Here is a 14,560-nt window from a genome sequence, read left to right as displayed (position 1 = left end):
ATTTGATTCGCAATTCGTAAGTAAAAAAAAGTGCTCAGTACCATTTTACACACTGCTGAACCATCAACCATATCTTTTTGCATTGGCGTGCTAGCCTCCCTATAATGCCCTGCAACTGTGACACCTAGCGTATTCTCATACCTTGTACAGTGGTAGTCAGTACCGGGGTCATCACAGATCAGTGGTTCCCAACAGAGCATACTTGGTAAAGCAGAGACATTTTCCATCTCCAGAGTCACTGGGTAAGTCTGTCCTGCAGCATGTAAGCTGTTATGGTCAGGGGGGTCCTCTCTCTCCTGTAGAGTGTAAGCTTATATGGTCATCAGGGTCCCCTATCTCTTGTAGAGTGTAAGTTGTTATGGTCAGGGAGGTCTTCACTCACATGTAGACTTTAAGCTTTTATGGTAGGGAGGGTCCTTTCTCTCTCATGTAGAGTGTAAGTTTATTTGGTCAGCGAGGGTCTCTCTCCCTCCTGTAGAGTTTGAGCTCTTATGGTTAGCAGGGTTCTCTCTCCTGTAGAGTGTAAGCTCTTATGGTCAGCGGGGTTCTCTCTCCTGTAGAGTGTAAGCTCTTATGGTCAGTGGGGTCATCTCTCTCTCCCTCTCTCTTTTTCTCTCTCTCTCTCTTCTGTATAGAGTAAGCTCTTATGGTCAGTGTATCCTCTCTTTCCCTCTCTCCTTTTCTCTCTCTCCTGTAGAGTGTAAGGTCTTATGGTCAGTGAGTCCTCTCTCTCTCCTGTAGAGTGTAAGCTATTATGGTCAGTGGGTCCTCTCTCTCTCTCTCTTTCTATCTCTCTTCTGTATAGAGAAAGTTCTTATGGTCAGCTGAGTCCTATCTTTCTCCCTCCCACTCCTCTGTAGAGTGCACGCTCTTATAGTCAGCAGGATCCTCTCTCTCCCTCAAATTGTAAGCTTTTATGGTCAGTGGGTTTTGTTCTCTCTAACCTTTCCCCACGTGTATTTTATGATCACGCACAAGCTGTCCAGTATTGAGATTCACACAAATTTATTTTCCGTGATTCAAAATTTTTGCTGAAAATTTGTCAAGGTTGGTGAAATTGAATTTAAAAAGATCCCCTCACCTCTCTTTAAACATCAAAACTGTCCTATCGCAAGAGTTAAAGACCACTAACACACATTAGATTAAAGATGACCAAACCCGCTGATCAACCTCCTGACTGACCATAGACCAGTGATATCGAAGTAGAGACGGACCGGACAGTTGGAATTTCAACTCCTGATCTTTTTGTTTTCTGGGCAGTAAGGCTGCTGCTAGAGGGCGAGGTGGCTCTCATGTATGGGGAGGTCAGGAGAGATATCTGCCTGCGAATGAATATTCAGCTGACAGCTATCTAATGTGTATGGACAGGCTTTACTTTCTTCATACAATACTTGGGTAGTCTCTGCTCATTTCCCACAGTGATGAGGTCACATACATCCAAGTAAAAGCTGCAACCAATCAGTGTCCTCCTGAGATATCACAGTCGCAAAGAAGTTAATGCAGACTGGTGGGGAACATCACCTCGTTTCAGGGTTAAATAATTGAGTTAAACAGCAATCTGTCCTCATATATTCTAAGATGTTGCTCTACAAGCTGACAGCTCATGGACACTGTGGAGCAAAGATTAAATAGGCTTCATAGTCTCTTGGTATTAGGTAGAGTATTTCCATTCACCAAGGACAAGATAAGATATAACACATGATGATGGCTTAGTGCATATAGCTTATTAGAAGCCTACAAAACTGTTCATTATACAGTGATTTCACTTAATTGACATCAATCCAGAATAGTTCTGTATTTCTGTATTTTTTGCATTGGCTACTGATATACTTTCCATTATATTCAGTAACAAGACCTCCTTCACTACAAATAGTCTACTTCCTCGCAAAGCTGCAAAGCCAGCCATGAAACAGTCATTTCCACTTCTAATTAGGAAGGTTTTCTCAATGATTATGGACTTGGCACAGAATATACTTGGAAGAGCATTGCTGTAAACTACTTGTACACCATCATATCCAGCTGCACTGATTTGGCAGCTTCATGGTGTCCACTTCAGAGCACTATGCACTGAATTACTTTCTGCTTCAAAGGAATGGTGCTGGTTCTTCTGCATACTGATATGATTCATGAATGTTGAATCAATGCTGAAATTCTGCATGGTAAAAACCTAATATTTGCATGTTGCTCCTTTACAAATTGTAGTTGCATGGATTTTTTTGAGAAATTATCAATGTAGAGAGCATCCACTTCCCTAATACATCTTATCTAGACACTAGATCAGTGGTCTCCAACCTATCATATCTTGAGTCAACTTCAGCTATGGCAGAGGGTCACAAACCATATCCAGTGCCCCATCCCTCCACAGTAGTTACACCCAGAGCACCGATTATTGGTATAATTAAAGCCAGAATTTCTTGAGATAAATTACATTTACATACAGGCATTCTCACCAGCAACCCTTAAACTGGCAGTATCATCCTATGTTCAGGTCAATAGATATAATTTCTCTCCAACCCTTAAGCCAGTATATGTGCATCTAGATCTCCTTTTCTGTGCAGCCCTATTCACAAAAAAGTCACCATTTGGAGACCTGCTCTTCATAGCTGTTTGTTAGACCTGGGGCTAATACAAGAACCTGACAGACAGGCATGAGCCACACGTCATGGACCTACAAGCCACATGTGGCTCCGAAGCCACAGATTGCGGAACCCTGCTTTTATTTATTATTTGTTTAACGGCCTTTGGCTGGCAACTGAATGGATGAAGGCTCTGTAGGAATGCTCTGGATGAACACTCTGTAGAGTCTTCTCCATCGTTACCTTGATAGTATCAAGCCATCAAATTATTGGTCTTCCTCTTCACCTTGTTCCTTCTAATTATCTGACCATGATGTCTTTCTCCAATCATTGCCCTCGTCGTATGATGCGTCCAAAGTAGGCAAATTGTAACTTGTGATACTGGCTTTAAGTGACATGTCTGGCTTCATTTGTTCCAAGATTGATTTGTTTGGTCTTCTTGCCATCCATGATTGTTGTGAGTTCATTCTCTGGTTCACCAGTTGTGAGTTCTCCTTCCAGACTCCCTCTGGTGGTAATAGGAGGTAGAGAGGCTGATTTGATCGGTGGAGATCTGCCACCTAAGAATGAGGATGACGATTGGATCTCAGGAGTCTCAGATTGGATTTAAGACAGCCGACGCCCTATTCAGTTGCTGGTGATTCCTTCTGGCTTGTCAGCTCTTGGTTGTCAGCTCTGTTCCAGTCATCTAAAGCTAAGTTTTTCTGCTAATGTTCACACTTGCTTTTGTTGGTCTATTCAGTTTTTTGGTGTGTTCAGCCAGCCCCTGCTGGGGGCTGTGCTGAATTTCCACTCTTATTTATCAGTATTTTGCCAATTGGCTTTTTGTCCCTTACTAGTTCGGTCTCTTTTTGTTCTGTCTCAGAATATTTCAGAGTGCTGATATAGTGGGAAAAGTCTAGTGACTTCAGGGTTAATTTTGCTATCAAAAGTGTTGGACATGATTTTTGTAGGGTTTTTTGCAGGTTGCAGACAGTGTCTTTCCATTCCTTTCCTGTCTAGTTAGTTTGGGCCCCGTCATTTGCTCAGCCTATTTTCCTGCCTGTGTTTGAGCCTTCATCTTGTTTCACCGTCAATATATGTGTGGGCTATCTATTCCTTTGGGGTCTGCTCTGGGGCAGTTTTCCCTTTTCTTGCTTTAGGCTTATTTAGTCCTCCGGCCGTGACGAGGCGTCTTGGAACATCGTAGGCACGCTCCACGGCTAGTGCTAGTTGTGGTAAGATCAGGGATCTGCAATCTGCATAGTTACCAACTAGGGATGGGCGAATCCTAAATTACTCGGAATCGCTAGACTCTAATGATTCCGAGTGCAGGACTCACTACTAGGGATGGGCAAATCTACTCGTTAGGACTCGTTACTCTGCGAGTAGTAGGGGACTCGCAGGACTCGGTACTCTACGAGTTTCCAAGCGATTACTCGCACAGTAACGAGTCCAAAGTAAATCAATGGCAATCCTAGTTTTGGTCCGTTTTGTATTCTACTCAGATTCTCAGATCAATGCTTTCTGCTTTCAGAGTTTAAATCCGAGTTTTGCTTTCAGAGTTTAAATCAGAGTTTTGCTTTCAGAGTTTAAATCCGAGTTTTGCTTTCAGAGTTTAAATCCGAGTTTTGCTTTCAGAGTTTAAATCCGAGAGCATTCAGAGTTTTGCTAACTCGCTATCACTGTAGGATCATTTTTGACAGTCAATCCGGGTCCAGCAGCAGAGGAATCGCTGCAAACTCGCTTCCCCATTAATTAACATTGGACTCGCTAGACTCGCAACGAGTAGCGAGTCCTGCACTCGGACTCGTTAGAGTCTAGCGATTCCGAGTAATTTAGGATTCGCCCATCCCTACTCGCTACTCGTTGCGAGTCTAGTGAGTCCAATGTTAAATAATGGGGAAGCGAGTTTGCAGCGATTCCTCTGCTGCTGGACCCGGATTGACTGTCAAAAATGATCCTACAGTGATAGCGAGTTAGCAAAACTCTGAATGCTCTCGGATTTAAACTCTGAAAGCAAAACTCGGATTTAAACTCTGAAAGCAAAACTCTGATTTAAACTCTGAAAGCAAAACTCGGATTTAAACTCTGAAAGCAAAACTCTGATTTAAACTCTGAAAGCAAAACTCGGATTTAAACTCTGAAAGCAGAAAGCATTGATCTGAGAATCTGAGTAGAATACAAAACGGACCAAAACTAGGATTGCCATTGATTTACTTTGGACTTGTTACTGTGTGAGTAATCGCTTGGAAACTCGCAGAGTACCGAGTCCTGCGAGTCCCCTACTACTCGCAGAGTAACGAGTCCTAACGAGTAGATTCGCCCATCCCTATTACCAACCACTCTGGTTTTCTGTGACTTAGCTTGTTCTGCTTTTTTTTCTCCTCAGTGACCCATTCATAACACATGATGTTGATAACATCCTTCTCCAGCCACCACATTTCGAAGGCGGCAATTCTTCTTGTGTCTTGGTTCTTTATCATCCAGGTTTCACATCCCTATGTTACCACAGAAAAGACCAAACTATGTATGAGCCATGTCTTCATCACCCCTGCTTTAGATGATGTTAATTAGCTTGACTAACTTCTGGCTAATTTAACCTTATTCTTTTCATTTTGGTCATGGCTGTTGGCTTGCAATATTCCTGTGTTTGGTGACCTATGCTGCCTGTGGATTTGACATATTGACCCCAAACCAATCACTTGAATCAATCTGACATGTGCATATGGATCTTAGTTCTACCTGATGATAGATGTTAGGTGTTAGAATGGGGCATGTTAGACTTCTTAAATACCTACCTCGTTATTGCTCAGTTTTGCATGTATTTCCACACTACGGAGGTTTCCAGCAATGGAAGTGTATCATACATTCCTAGTATGGAATAAAGGTAGAGATGACTGAATTTATTTGACGAGAATCTGAATTGTTTGCAATTTGCTTTGGGCCAAACCAAGAAAACTAGTGATTTGCCACCATTTTGCTGGCGAATAGAGGACTGTCAAGGTCATTAAAAAATATTTAACTCACTTCTTGACTTTTCTTTTACCTGTCCTCACATTGGCTCATTTACATTCTTTCTTCCATCTTTCTTCTGATTGGATCCACCATGGGCACCATGCCAACACATTGGGCACGAAGCATATCAAAGACGTGCATTGCACCCCACATGATGACATTGGAACTAGTGAATGGAAGATGCGGCTGGAAGAAATATAGGTGTTAGAGGAGGTGATTGGAGGAGCAGCAGTGGTAGGACACGTATGGGATAGACCGAGGAGATAGGGAAGTGTAAGATTTTCCTCCTTTAAATTGATCAAATTTGCCAATATAGAATTTTGGGCAATTTACCCCACTGTAATGGCAGTGCTGATATTCTTGTTCCTTCTCATTTCTTGACTGCAGTGAGTGGTGTTCAAGCATTTACAGCGTGACAATATCTGCAGCTACTCAACTCCATCAGTTGTAGATTTTTCAAACACTTCAGCATCACAATTGCTTGACCGCGACTAGATTCAACATTTTCTTTACTCCACTTAGGAGGAACCAACAACTTGGCATTTTTTGTTTTTAAAATTAATGCTATACAAAAAAGATGGAAAAATTAAAAAAAGTGAAAAAAACAAACAAAACACCATTGATTGTAGACTCATTGTCCACCCTGCAAATAGGTCAGAAATATTATTCTCTATTTTGAAAAAGAGAAAAAAATCTTGAAGGGCAGGTCATAATATTTTTTACTACCTGGAAAGCCCTTAAAACAGTATTTGATTACTTAAGTAAAAACAGTAAAACACATAAATGCAAAACATAAAAAAGGAAAAAAATATTTGGATACCTTTGAGAATAAGACATGAATGAAAGGAAAGTATTGTTCTGATATTCATAACTTTCTCTCTACGACTTGTTCACCTTTCGCTCTATATGGTATATTGAATATTTTCTTTATTTGGGGGCCTCTTTTGTTTTGTAACACTTTTATGTTGCGATTTTGAAAGTGCCCGGTATTCATCCTCTATTCAGTCATCTTCATTGTTAGGACTTCAAAAATGACATCGCTCTCAATGATTGTCATTTTACCTTCACAGTTTCAAGGACTTAATACTCTCTTCCGTTGAAGCTGTGTCCACCGGTGCTCATTGTGGAGGCTCAAGTGTTTTTACCTTGTAGATTCTGCTCCATTCATGCTCTCTATCACAGTATGAATGCTATTTACACCGGTCTCTGTTTTATCTAGCTTATCATGAGGCTTCAATGGATGTTCACTGTTGTGTTGGTGCTTTTAGTCTGCAATCTGAAAGATCAAAATTGTGTGTGGGACTTGAAAATTGGTTTGTGTTGTCTTTTAAGTGGAACAAAAACCAGTTCTGTCACACATCTAAAGCTTTAAAGGGTGGACACTATCATGATCATTAAAAATGTAAAAAATAGTAAACAAAAATGTCCAATTGGTGCTTTTACCCTCTTACACAAATGGTCAAAATTGTTTGTTCCCCTCGTTTAATGACAGAAAAACCCACAATGGTCACAGAAATTACTTGAATCTGACAAAAGTAATAATCAAAAATCTATGAAAATGAACAAATGAAAGTCAGACATTGCTTTTCAACCATGCTTCCACAGAATTTAAAAAATAAAAAATAAAACTTATGAAATAGACCTGGAAAGAAATGATGGTACTTAACTTAATATTTTGTTGCACAACCTTTAGAGGCAATCACTGAAATCAAACGATTCCTGTAACTGTCAATGAGACTTCTACACTGACAAGTATTTTGGCCTACTCCTCAAGAGCAAACTGCTCCAGTTGTCTCGTGTTTGAAGGTTGCCTTTTCCAGATGGCATGTTTCAGCTCTTTCCAAAGATGAGCAATAGGATTTAGGTCAGGGCTCATAGAAGTCCACTTCAGAATAGTCCAACGTTTTCCTCTTAGATATTCTTGGATGTTTTTTCTGTGTGTTTTGGGTCATTATCCTGTTGCCAAACCCATGACGTGCGACTGAGACCAAGCTTTCTGACACTGGGCAGCACATTTCTCTCTAGAATCCCTTGATAGTCTTGAGATTTCATTGTACTCTGCACAGATTCTAGACACTCTGTGCCAGATGCAGCAAAGCAACCCCGGAACATAACAGAGCCTCCTGTATGTTTCACAGTAAGGACAGTGTTCCTTTCTTGATATGCTTCATTTTTCCATCTGTGAACATAGAGCTGATGTGCCTTCCCAAAAAGTTCAATTTTTGTTTCATATGTCCATAGGACATTCTCCCAGAAGCTTTGTGGCTTGTCAACATGTAGTTTGACAAATTCCAGTCTCACTTTTTTATGATTTTTTTTTCAACAATGGTGTCCTCCTTGGTCATCTCCCATGAAGTCGACTTTGGCTCATACAATAACGGATGATGTGATCTGACACTGATGTTCCTTGATCTTGAAGGACACCTTTTATCTGTTTAGAAGTTTTTCTGGGCTCTTTTGTTAACACTAGGATTACTGGACTCGTGACCCCGCCTAGAACTACTGAAAGGAGTCATTTTGACTCCTTGCTTGTTTTCGTTTATTTTTAGAGTTTCATTTGTGGTTATTTATTAATAATTATATTTTTTGTAATGTATTATTATTGTGAGATCCAACAGTAATGCTTTTGATTGTTTTTTTTCTGCTTTTCTTATTTTTCTACAGAAAATAACAATAATTATAATAGACGTTTTTCAAACTTTTTTTTTATTCAAGTGCACACATATAAACAACAACTGAAGAACAAAAAGCAGAGAAAATGTAGGTGGAGGAGCATAAAAATGAAAATATGGCACAGAATTCACCTTCTAAACATTTGGTGTTTCGCATTTTAGGCATTGCCTTTGATTTATGGCAGTACATTGCCCACACAAAGACTTACCACAAGTCTTACAATTGCCAACAGATCTATTTTTCTTGCACTTTTCTTTGATCTGGCAAAATTTTGTTTGAACCATCACTTCTGAGCATGTAGAAACTTGGGACGTGGAACCCTTTTCCCTATCTGTGACATAAGGACCACTCAACTCTCTCACAAGCGTTTGCAAAAATGCCTTGTGTGACATTTTTTGGTGGGTAATCTCCTTGAATATTATCCATGCATTTATACCCGCAAAGTCTAAGGCATTTTCAAATGCATGAACAGGCCATCTCCTTGTGCATGTTCGTGTGGTATATTTTCGTGCCATCTGATCCACTACATTTACTCCATATTTTGTTTCATTGTAAAACTTTACCGTTTCTGGAGTTTTTTTAGCGGAATCAGACGCAACAACAACATCTGGATGGACGGAACTCAAAATGACAACATTTTTGTTGGGCTTTCCTTGATATACTGTAAGTGTAAAATTGTCTTCATTTCTAAACACTTTAGTGTTGTACAATTCCTCTTTCATGGATTTTATTTCTTTAGGCACTTCTCGCCTTATCTTGTTCAGTGTTCCCACGATGGTTGTTCCTTTGCTTTTTAGCTGTTTAGCTAATTTTACTGAAGTAAAATAATTATCGGTTGTAACATTGCGACCTTTTTTCAAAAACGGGTCCAATAACTTCATTACCACATGGTCAGCTAAACGGTCCTCAGCACGGCGTGTGTCATCTTTGCCTAGATAAGGGAAGCCATTTGCCAGATATTTGCTCTCCTTATCAACAGCTGGCCAATATTTGTGGCCATATTTATCTGGTTTGGAAGGCATGTACTGCGTGAATGGACACCTAGTTTTGCTTGGGAAAAGTTGCTCATCCACCGCTATGTATGGGCCAGGTTTGTAACACGCAATACAATTTTCAATAAACCTGTCCCACACAGTAGAAAATAGAGCAAACTTGTCCGTTTGCAGTCTCTCCGATCGAGTAGATTTCTCATCAAATCTGAGAAACCTCATAATTTCAACAAAACGGTCCCTAGACATTGTCGCTTTGCAAAACGGTATTCCCCAGTCATTACACCAAATACTGCTAATCGAGTGACGGTTCGTGCCAGATATTCCACGAGCATAGAATATCGCAATGAATGCATCTAGCTCCTCATCGGATAGAGTAAACTGTAAATTATTGTTCCTGCATGCTTCTGCAAGCGTACAGTTCTTTATATGTGTCAATATATATGAATCAAAAAATAAACGCCATGCGCTCAAAGGACTATCGATAATGATATTTCTTCTGGCGTATTCTGTAGGGCCAGGTGCTTCTCGAAGAATATTTTGGCTGGCACGCCTACCAGGCAAGTGTTCTCCAATTTCAACAGGTTTCCATTGAATACCATCCGCTGAAACTAGTATTCCTTCAGATTCGCCTTCTCTGGTGTTTGTTGTTGCATTACCTTCGCCGCCATCGTTATCTGTTGTTCTTTCATTTCTGGGACGTTTTGCTGATTTTTTCTGTCCACGACCAGGAGGATGGTCACGAGGCAACATAACTGCATGAGCCCGATCCCCAGTTGATGTGCTTGGAATATCTGGAAAAAAGTTGATGAATATTTAGAATTTTTGTTTTGTAAGGGTCCGTGCACACTGGCTGGATTAGCGGCGGAATATCCGACCGGTTATTCTCACCACAATCCGGCCCGTACCTGCCCGCTCAGGTACAGAGCGGAGTTTCATACCTGAAGCTCCGCTCCGAACCCCGGGCTGGAGCCGCTGTCTGGGACGGAGCCATGCTCGCGCGTAAGCAAGCGCTGCTCTGTCCCTGACAGCGGCTCCAGCCCGGGGTTCGGAGCGGAGCTTCAGGCATGAGCGGGCAGGTACGGCCTGTATTGCGGCAAGAATATCCAGATGGCTATTCAGCCAGAATTCTGCTAGTGTGCACAGGCCCTAACTCAGTGTGTGGAAGAACAAATAAATACACATAACTACTTACCTTCTGGATTTGTTCCTTCTGAGTCTTCAGATTCACTTGATATGTTCTGAGGAATGAAATCTTCATCACTGTCAGAATCAAATACATGTTCCTGCAATTCAGATTCGGATTCATCCTCCGGTATGGATTGCAAAGTAGCCAGAGTATACTGAGGCTTTATCAAACGTCTTCTCTCCATATTCCTCACAAATTCCATAATTCTATATAGTTCCCTGCTGAAAAATAGAAATGAAATGAAAACTAAAAGAAATAATAACTGTTCTGCCACCTTCAAAAGTAGGTGGGCTGAATCAGTTGACAGACAGCTAAACTATTTCATAACAATTCATACCTGTATGAGTCTTCAGAGCTCCTATGTCTGCGTCTGTTCTCTTTGTCTCTTCAGCTGAACTGAAAGTAAAGTTACTATCCAGAATACTGTCTCCTGCTAGGACCTTAGAAAAACACCACCCTTCATTAGCATAAGATAAGAGCCTAGAGTAAACAAGCTATTTTGTTCAGTATTACACAGTAATACAAGCAGGTAAAACACAAGGAAAATGTGAAAAGTTGACATGTAAATTGAACTACATCTATATGAACATCAGGGTAAATAAGACAGAGTGAAAAAATTATGCACAAAACTTTATAGCAACATTTAGTGACAAAAGGACCTCAAAATATAGTAGGGAGTCAAAATGACTCCCTTCAGTAGTTCTTGGTAAATTTTGAAAAAAACGCACAAATTTTTCACCAAAATTATTTGTTCTCACAAAATCTTTTTTCACATCATATTTGAGGAAAAGTCACCGAGTTTCAAGCCGGAATTCTGAAAAATGTAGTCACAGAAGAGAAATAAAAAACGAAAGGAGTCAAAATGACTCCATCAGTAGTTCTAGTGTTAACATTCATATTATCCGGCTCTTTGATTTGTCATCAATTTTCCTCCTGCAGCCACATCCAGGGAGGTTGACTACAGTCCCATGGAGCTTAAATTTCTGAATAATATGTGCAACTGTAGTCACGGGAACATCAAGCTGCTTGGAGATGATCTTATAACTTTTACCTTTAACATGTTTGTCTATAATTTTCTTTCTAATCTCCTGAGACAACTCTTTCCTTTGCTTCCTCTGGTCCATGTTGAGTGTGATACACACCATGTCACCAAACAGCACAGTGAGCATCTGTAGCCCTCTATACAGGCCACTCACTGATTCCAAGATTGTAGACACCTGTGATGCTAATTAGCGGACACACCTTGTTAGGATTAGCGGATTGCACTGAATATAAAAGATGGTAAAGTGCGATCACAACCCGGGGTCCGCCGTGTGGTGATGGGAAACTGCAGAACAATGGCGGAACAAAGCTGCGAGCAAGCACCATAAACACTCCTAGTTAAATGTCACTCAGTGTGAACAGAGTGCAAAGTACCTGACTCTGTTACTCCACAGAGCAGTACTGCAACAGAGAGCACTCGAGACTATGCGTTGTTAGACGTCACAGGAGCATAAGGGTAATGATGCTAGTTGGGGTCCCTATAGCTACCCCCCAAGGAAGTCTAGGCTGGTGGTGCTTGCTCTGACACTCGTCTGTGCAACTGCACATGCGACTTAGGACGCCCGGAGTCAGATGCTGAGCAAAGCCGGAGTTCCCACCCTACACTGCCTGCCTAGACACATATTCGCCATGCTAGAAGTGGCACATGTGCACACAGGGTGGTAGGGTATCTGTGGGGAAGTTGACCGGACGAACGGACTTGTCAGAAGGAAGAAGGGACAGTTTTTGCACTTTAGACAGATGTTAGTAATTACAGAAGGGAAACAGCTGGGAAAAAGTGTAGAATGAGTACAGTACCTTGGTTTGACCATAAGATGGCAGGAGTGAGTACTGGACTTGGCAGCAGCTTATGGCTCTAGAAACCATTAGTCATGGGGGCGGGGTTCCAGGGACCCGGGAAGGTGATAAATAGGACAGGAGGGTTCCAGAAAGTTCCAGTCCCGGGAGGAGCTCAGTAGGAGAGGAGTCAGTAAAGGAGTACAAACAGTGTGGGGAGCTCAACTAGGGGACTGAGGAGAAAAGAAGTCAGGGGGGTGGCCCCGACACGAAGAACCGCAGAACAGACAAGGTCCCGGGGGGTACCAAATTGACGACGACCTCTGGCCGGTGAAGTGCTGGCGGTAGATAGGCCTAGGGCGGCCCCAGTGACAGAGCTGTGAGGAACGTCACTACGACAGAAGAAAGGTGTAGGTTGCCAGGCCTGAATACGGAGAGCTGTGGAAGTGCTGCGGTGTATTGCTGAGGTCGTCAGGAGGACGGCCAATAAACTCGGACCTGTTGTCCCCGAAATCTGCCTCAGTCTTGTGTCTGTGTCACCTGTTCGTGGTAAACAGGGGACCACCCCCCAAGCTGGGCCACCTTACCTACATTTCCACCAACACACCAAACACATATGATCTTAGCGCGCCGACGCACACTCCAGGGAACCTTTTATACGTTCCTGTTCAAGTCCACTCAGACAGGACCTTGCTTGTGGACCAATCTGGAATTGCCACATCACCCGAGCAGCTGACGACCGACCACCAATGAGGTCTCCACCTCACGAGCATGCTCAGTTGGGTGATTTTTGGACTTAGCATCTGGAACGCCTGATCGCTGCTGCCTATTGATAGTTACTATAGCTTTGGCCGGAGAGCCAGCAGTAACCAAGTGAACATCGTGAATCTGAGCAAGATGCTGAGACCAACGTTTTTGCTGAGCAGCCTCCACTGTGGCTGGAGCAGAATAGGAGACCACAGAGGCAGATAAGGCTTGCGATCTACCCTGTGCAGTGGGAGAATCCTGGTGGCAAACACACCTTGATTTAACATGTCACATTATTTTCAGGGGTACCATCATTTCTGTCCAGGCCTATTTCATGAGTTTTATTTTTTCTTTTTAATTCTGTGGAAGCATGGTTGAAAAGCAATGTCTGACTTTCATTCCTTTTCATAGATTTTTCATTTATTATTACTTTTGTCAGATTCAAGTTAATTCTGTCACCATTGTGGGTTTTTCTGCCATTAAACGAGGAGTACCAACAATTTTGACCATGTGTGTAGGTCATTAGAATGGTGTTATGGTTTTTATACTAAAGATTCCCTTATTATAGAGTAATGGCATAATATTGTTTGGATATTCACTGATCCTGAAAAGTTGAAGCTTAGATTCAGTTTCTTATTAGTGATGAGTGAGTGTACATGGATAAGATGTTATCTGAGTGAGCTTGAGTGCTAATATAGTATCCCTGACATGCTGTAATACCATTTTCAACTCCCCACGGCTCCTTGTCTCGCGGCTGTTCGACAGCTGCAACACATGCAGAGCTTTCCTGTTTGTTAGACAATCCCTGCATGTGTAGTGGCTGTCGAGCAGCCATGAGACATGCAGCCGCGAGGACTGGAACATAGTACTAGAGCGTGCCGAAGACATTCTATTAGCACTCGAGCATGGCAGATAACACCTTATCCAAGCATGCTCGCTCATCATTATTTCCTATATTTCCTGCACAATGTTTCTCCCGGCCACCAAGCTGCAACCAACTTTAGCTAGCCCATATTTATGCAAATGAAGCCGTCACACTCTAGTGGCGCATGCGCACTAAATTTTCTGGAGTCGCAGGCATCATATTTTGTGTATTTTCCTAACTCAGCACCTTTGGCTTATTTAGATGCCAAAGACAGTCCAGTGAAGACTGCATCAGTGCGGATGAGAATTATTAATATTGTCACTATTATTATTTCTTTGTTTAAACTCCTTCCTGGCCCTTTTTTAATACAGCAAAATGGCAACTGTCTGGTCACCATTTGTTGGATTTGCTGAAAATGAATCCCAAAAATTTGGATTCTAGCAAAATTAGAGATGAAAGTGATTCGTTCATCTCTACTGCCTGTTGAGTAAATGATTATGTCCTTTAGATCTTTAGTAAATGGCAGCAGCCTTACAGGAGACATTTCTTCTTACCTACAGTAGTCCATAAATGCTTTGGGCCCAATTTATCCAGGCAGTTCTTGAAGAGGATGGCATGCTGGTGTCAGACGCTCCTGATTCATGAAAAGTCATGAATCAGAAGTGGAAAACGACTGGTGTGCACCTTGCCACAAGTCCTACTCCAG

General features: G+C 41.8%; 2 protein-coding genes across 3 annotated transcripts in view; one reads left to right on the top strand and one right to left on the bottom strand.

Annotated features, from left to right (window-relative positions):
• The window catches only part of CNTN5 (contactin 5), a 2,193,251-nt gene that overhangs the window by 88,113 nt on the left and 2,090,578 nt on the right, over positions 1-14,560 (top strand). The gene's annotated exons all lie outside the window — the stretch shown is intronic.
• Positions 5,971-11,143, bottom strand: LOC141096645 (uncharacterized). The gene is made up of 3 exons (XM_073583363.1): positions 10,431-11,143; positions 9,472-10,029; positions 5,971-6,137 (listed from the first exon to the last, which is right to left on the bottom strand). Exons 1-3 carry the CDS (start codon positions 10,624-10,626, stop codon positions 5,971-5,973), a joined length of 921 nt encoding a protein of 306 aa, XP_073439464.1. The 5' UTR covers positions 10,627-11,143.

The sequence above is a fragment of the Dendrobates tinctorius genome, unplaced genomic scaffold, assembly GCF_039654945.1.
Source record: "Dendrobates tinctorius isolate UK_male_01 unplaced genomic scaffold, ASM3965494v1 ptg000075l, whole genome shotgun sequence".
Classification (NCBI taxonomy): domain Eukaryota; kingdom Metazoa; phylum Chordata; class Amphibia; order Anura; family Dendrobatidae; genus Dendrobates; species Dendrobates tinctorius.
The sequence above is the reverse complement of the archived record's forward strand: the minus strand, read 5'-3'. Positions and strand labels throughout refer to the sequence as shown.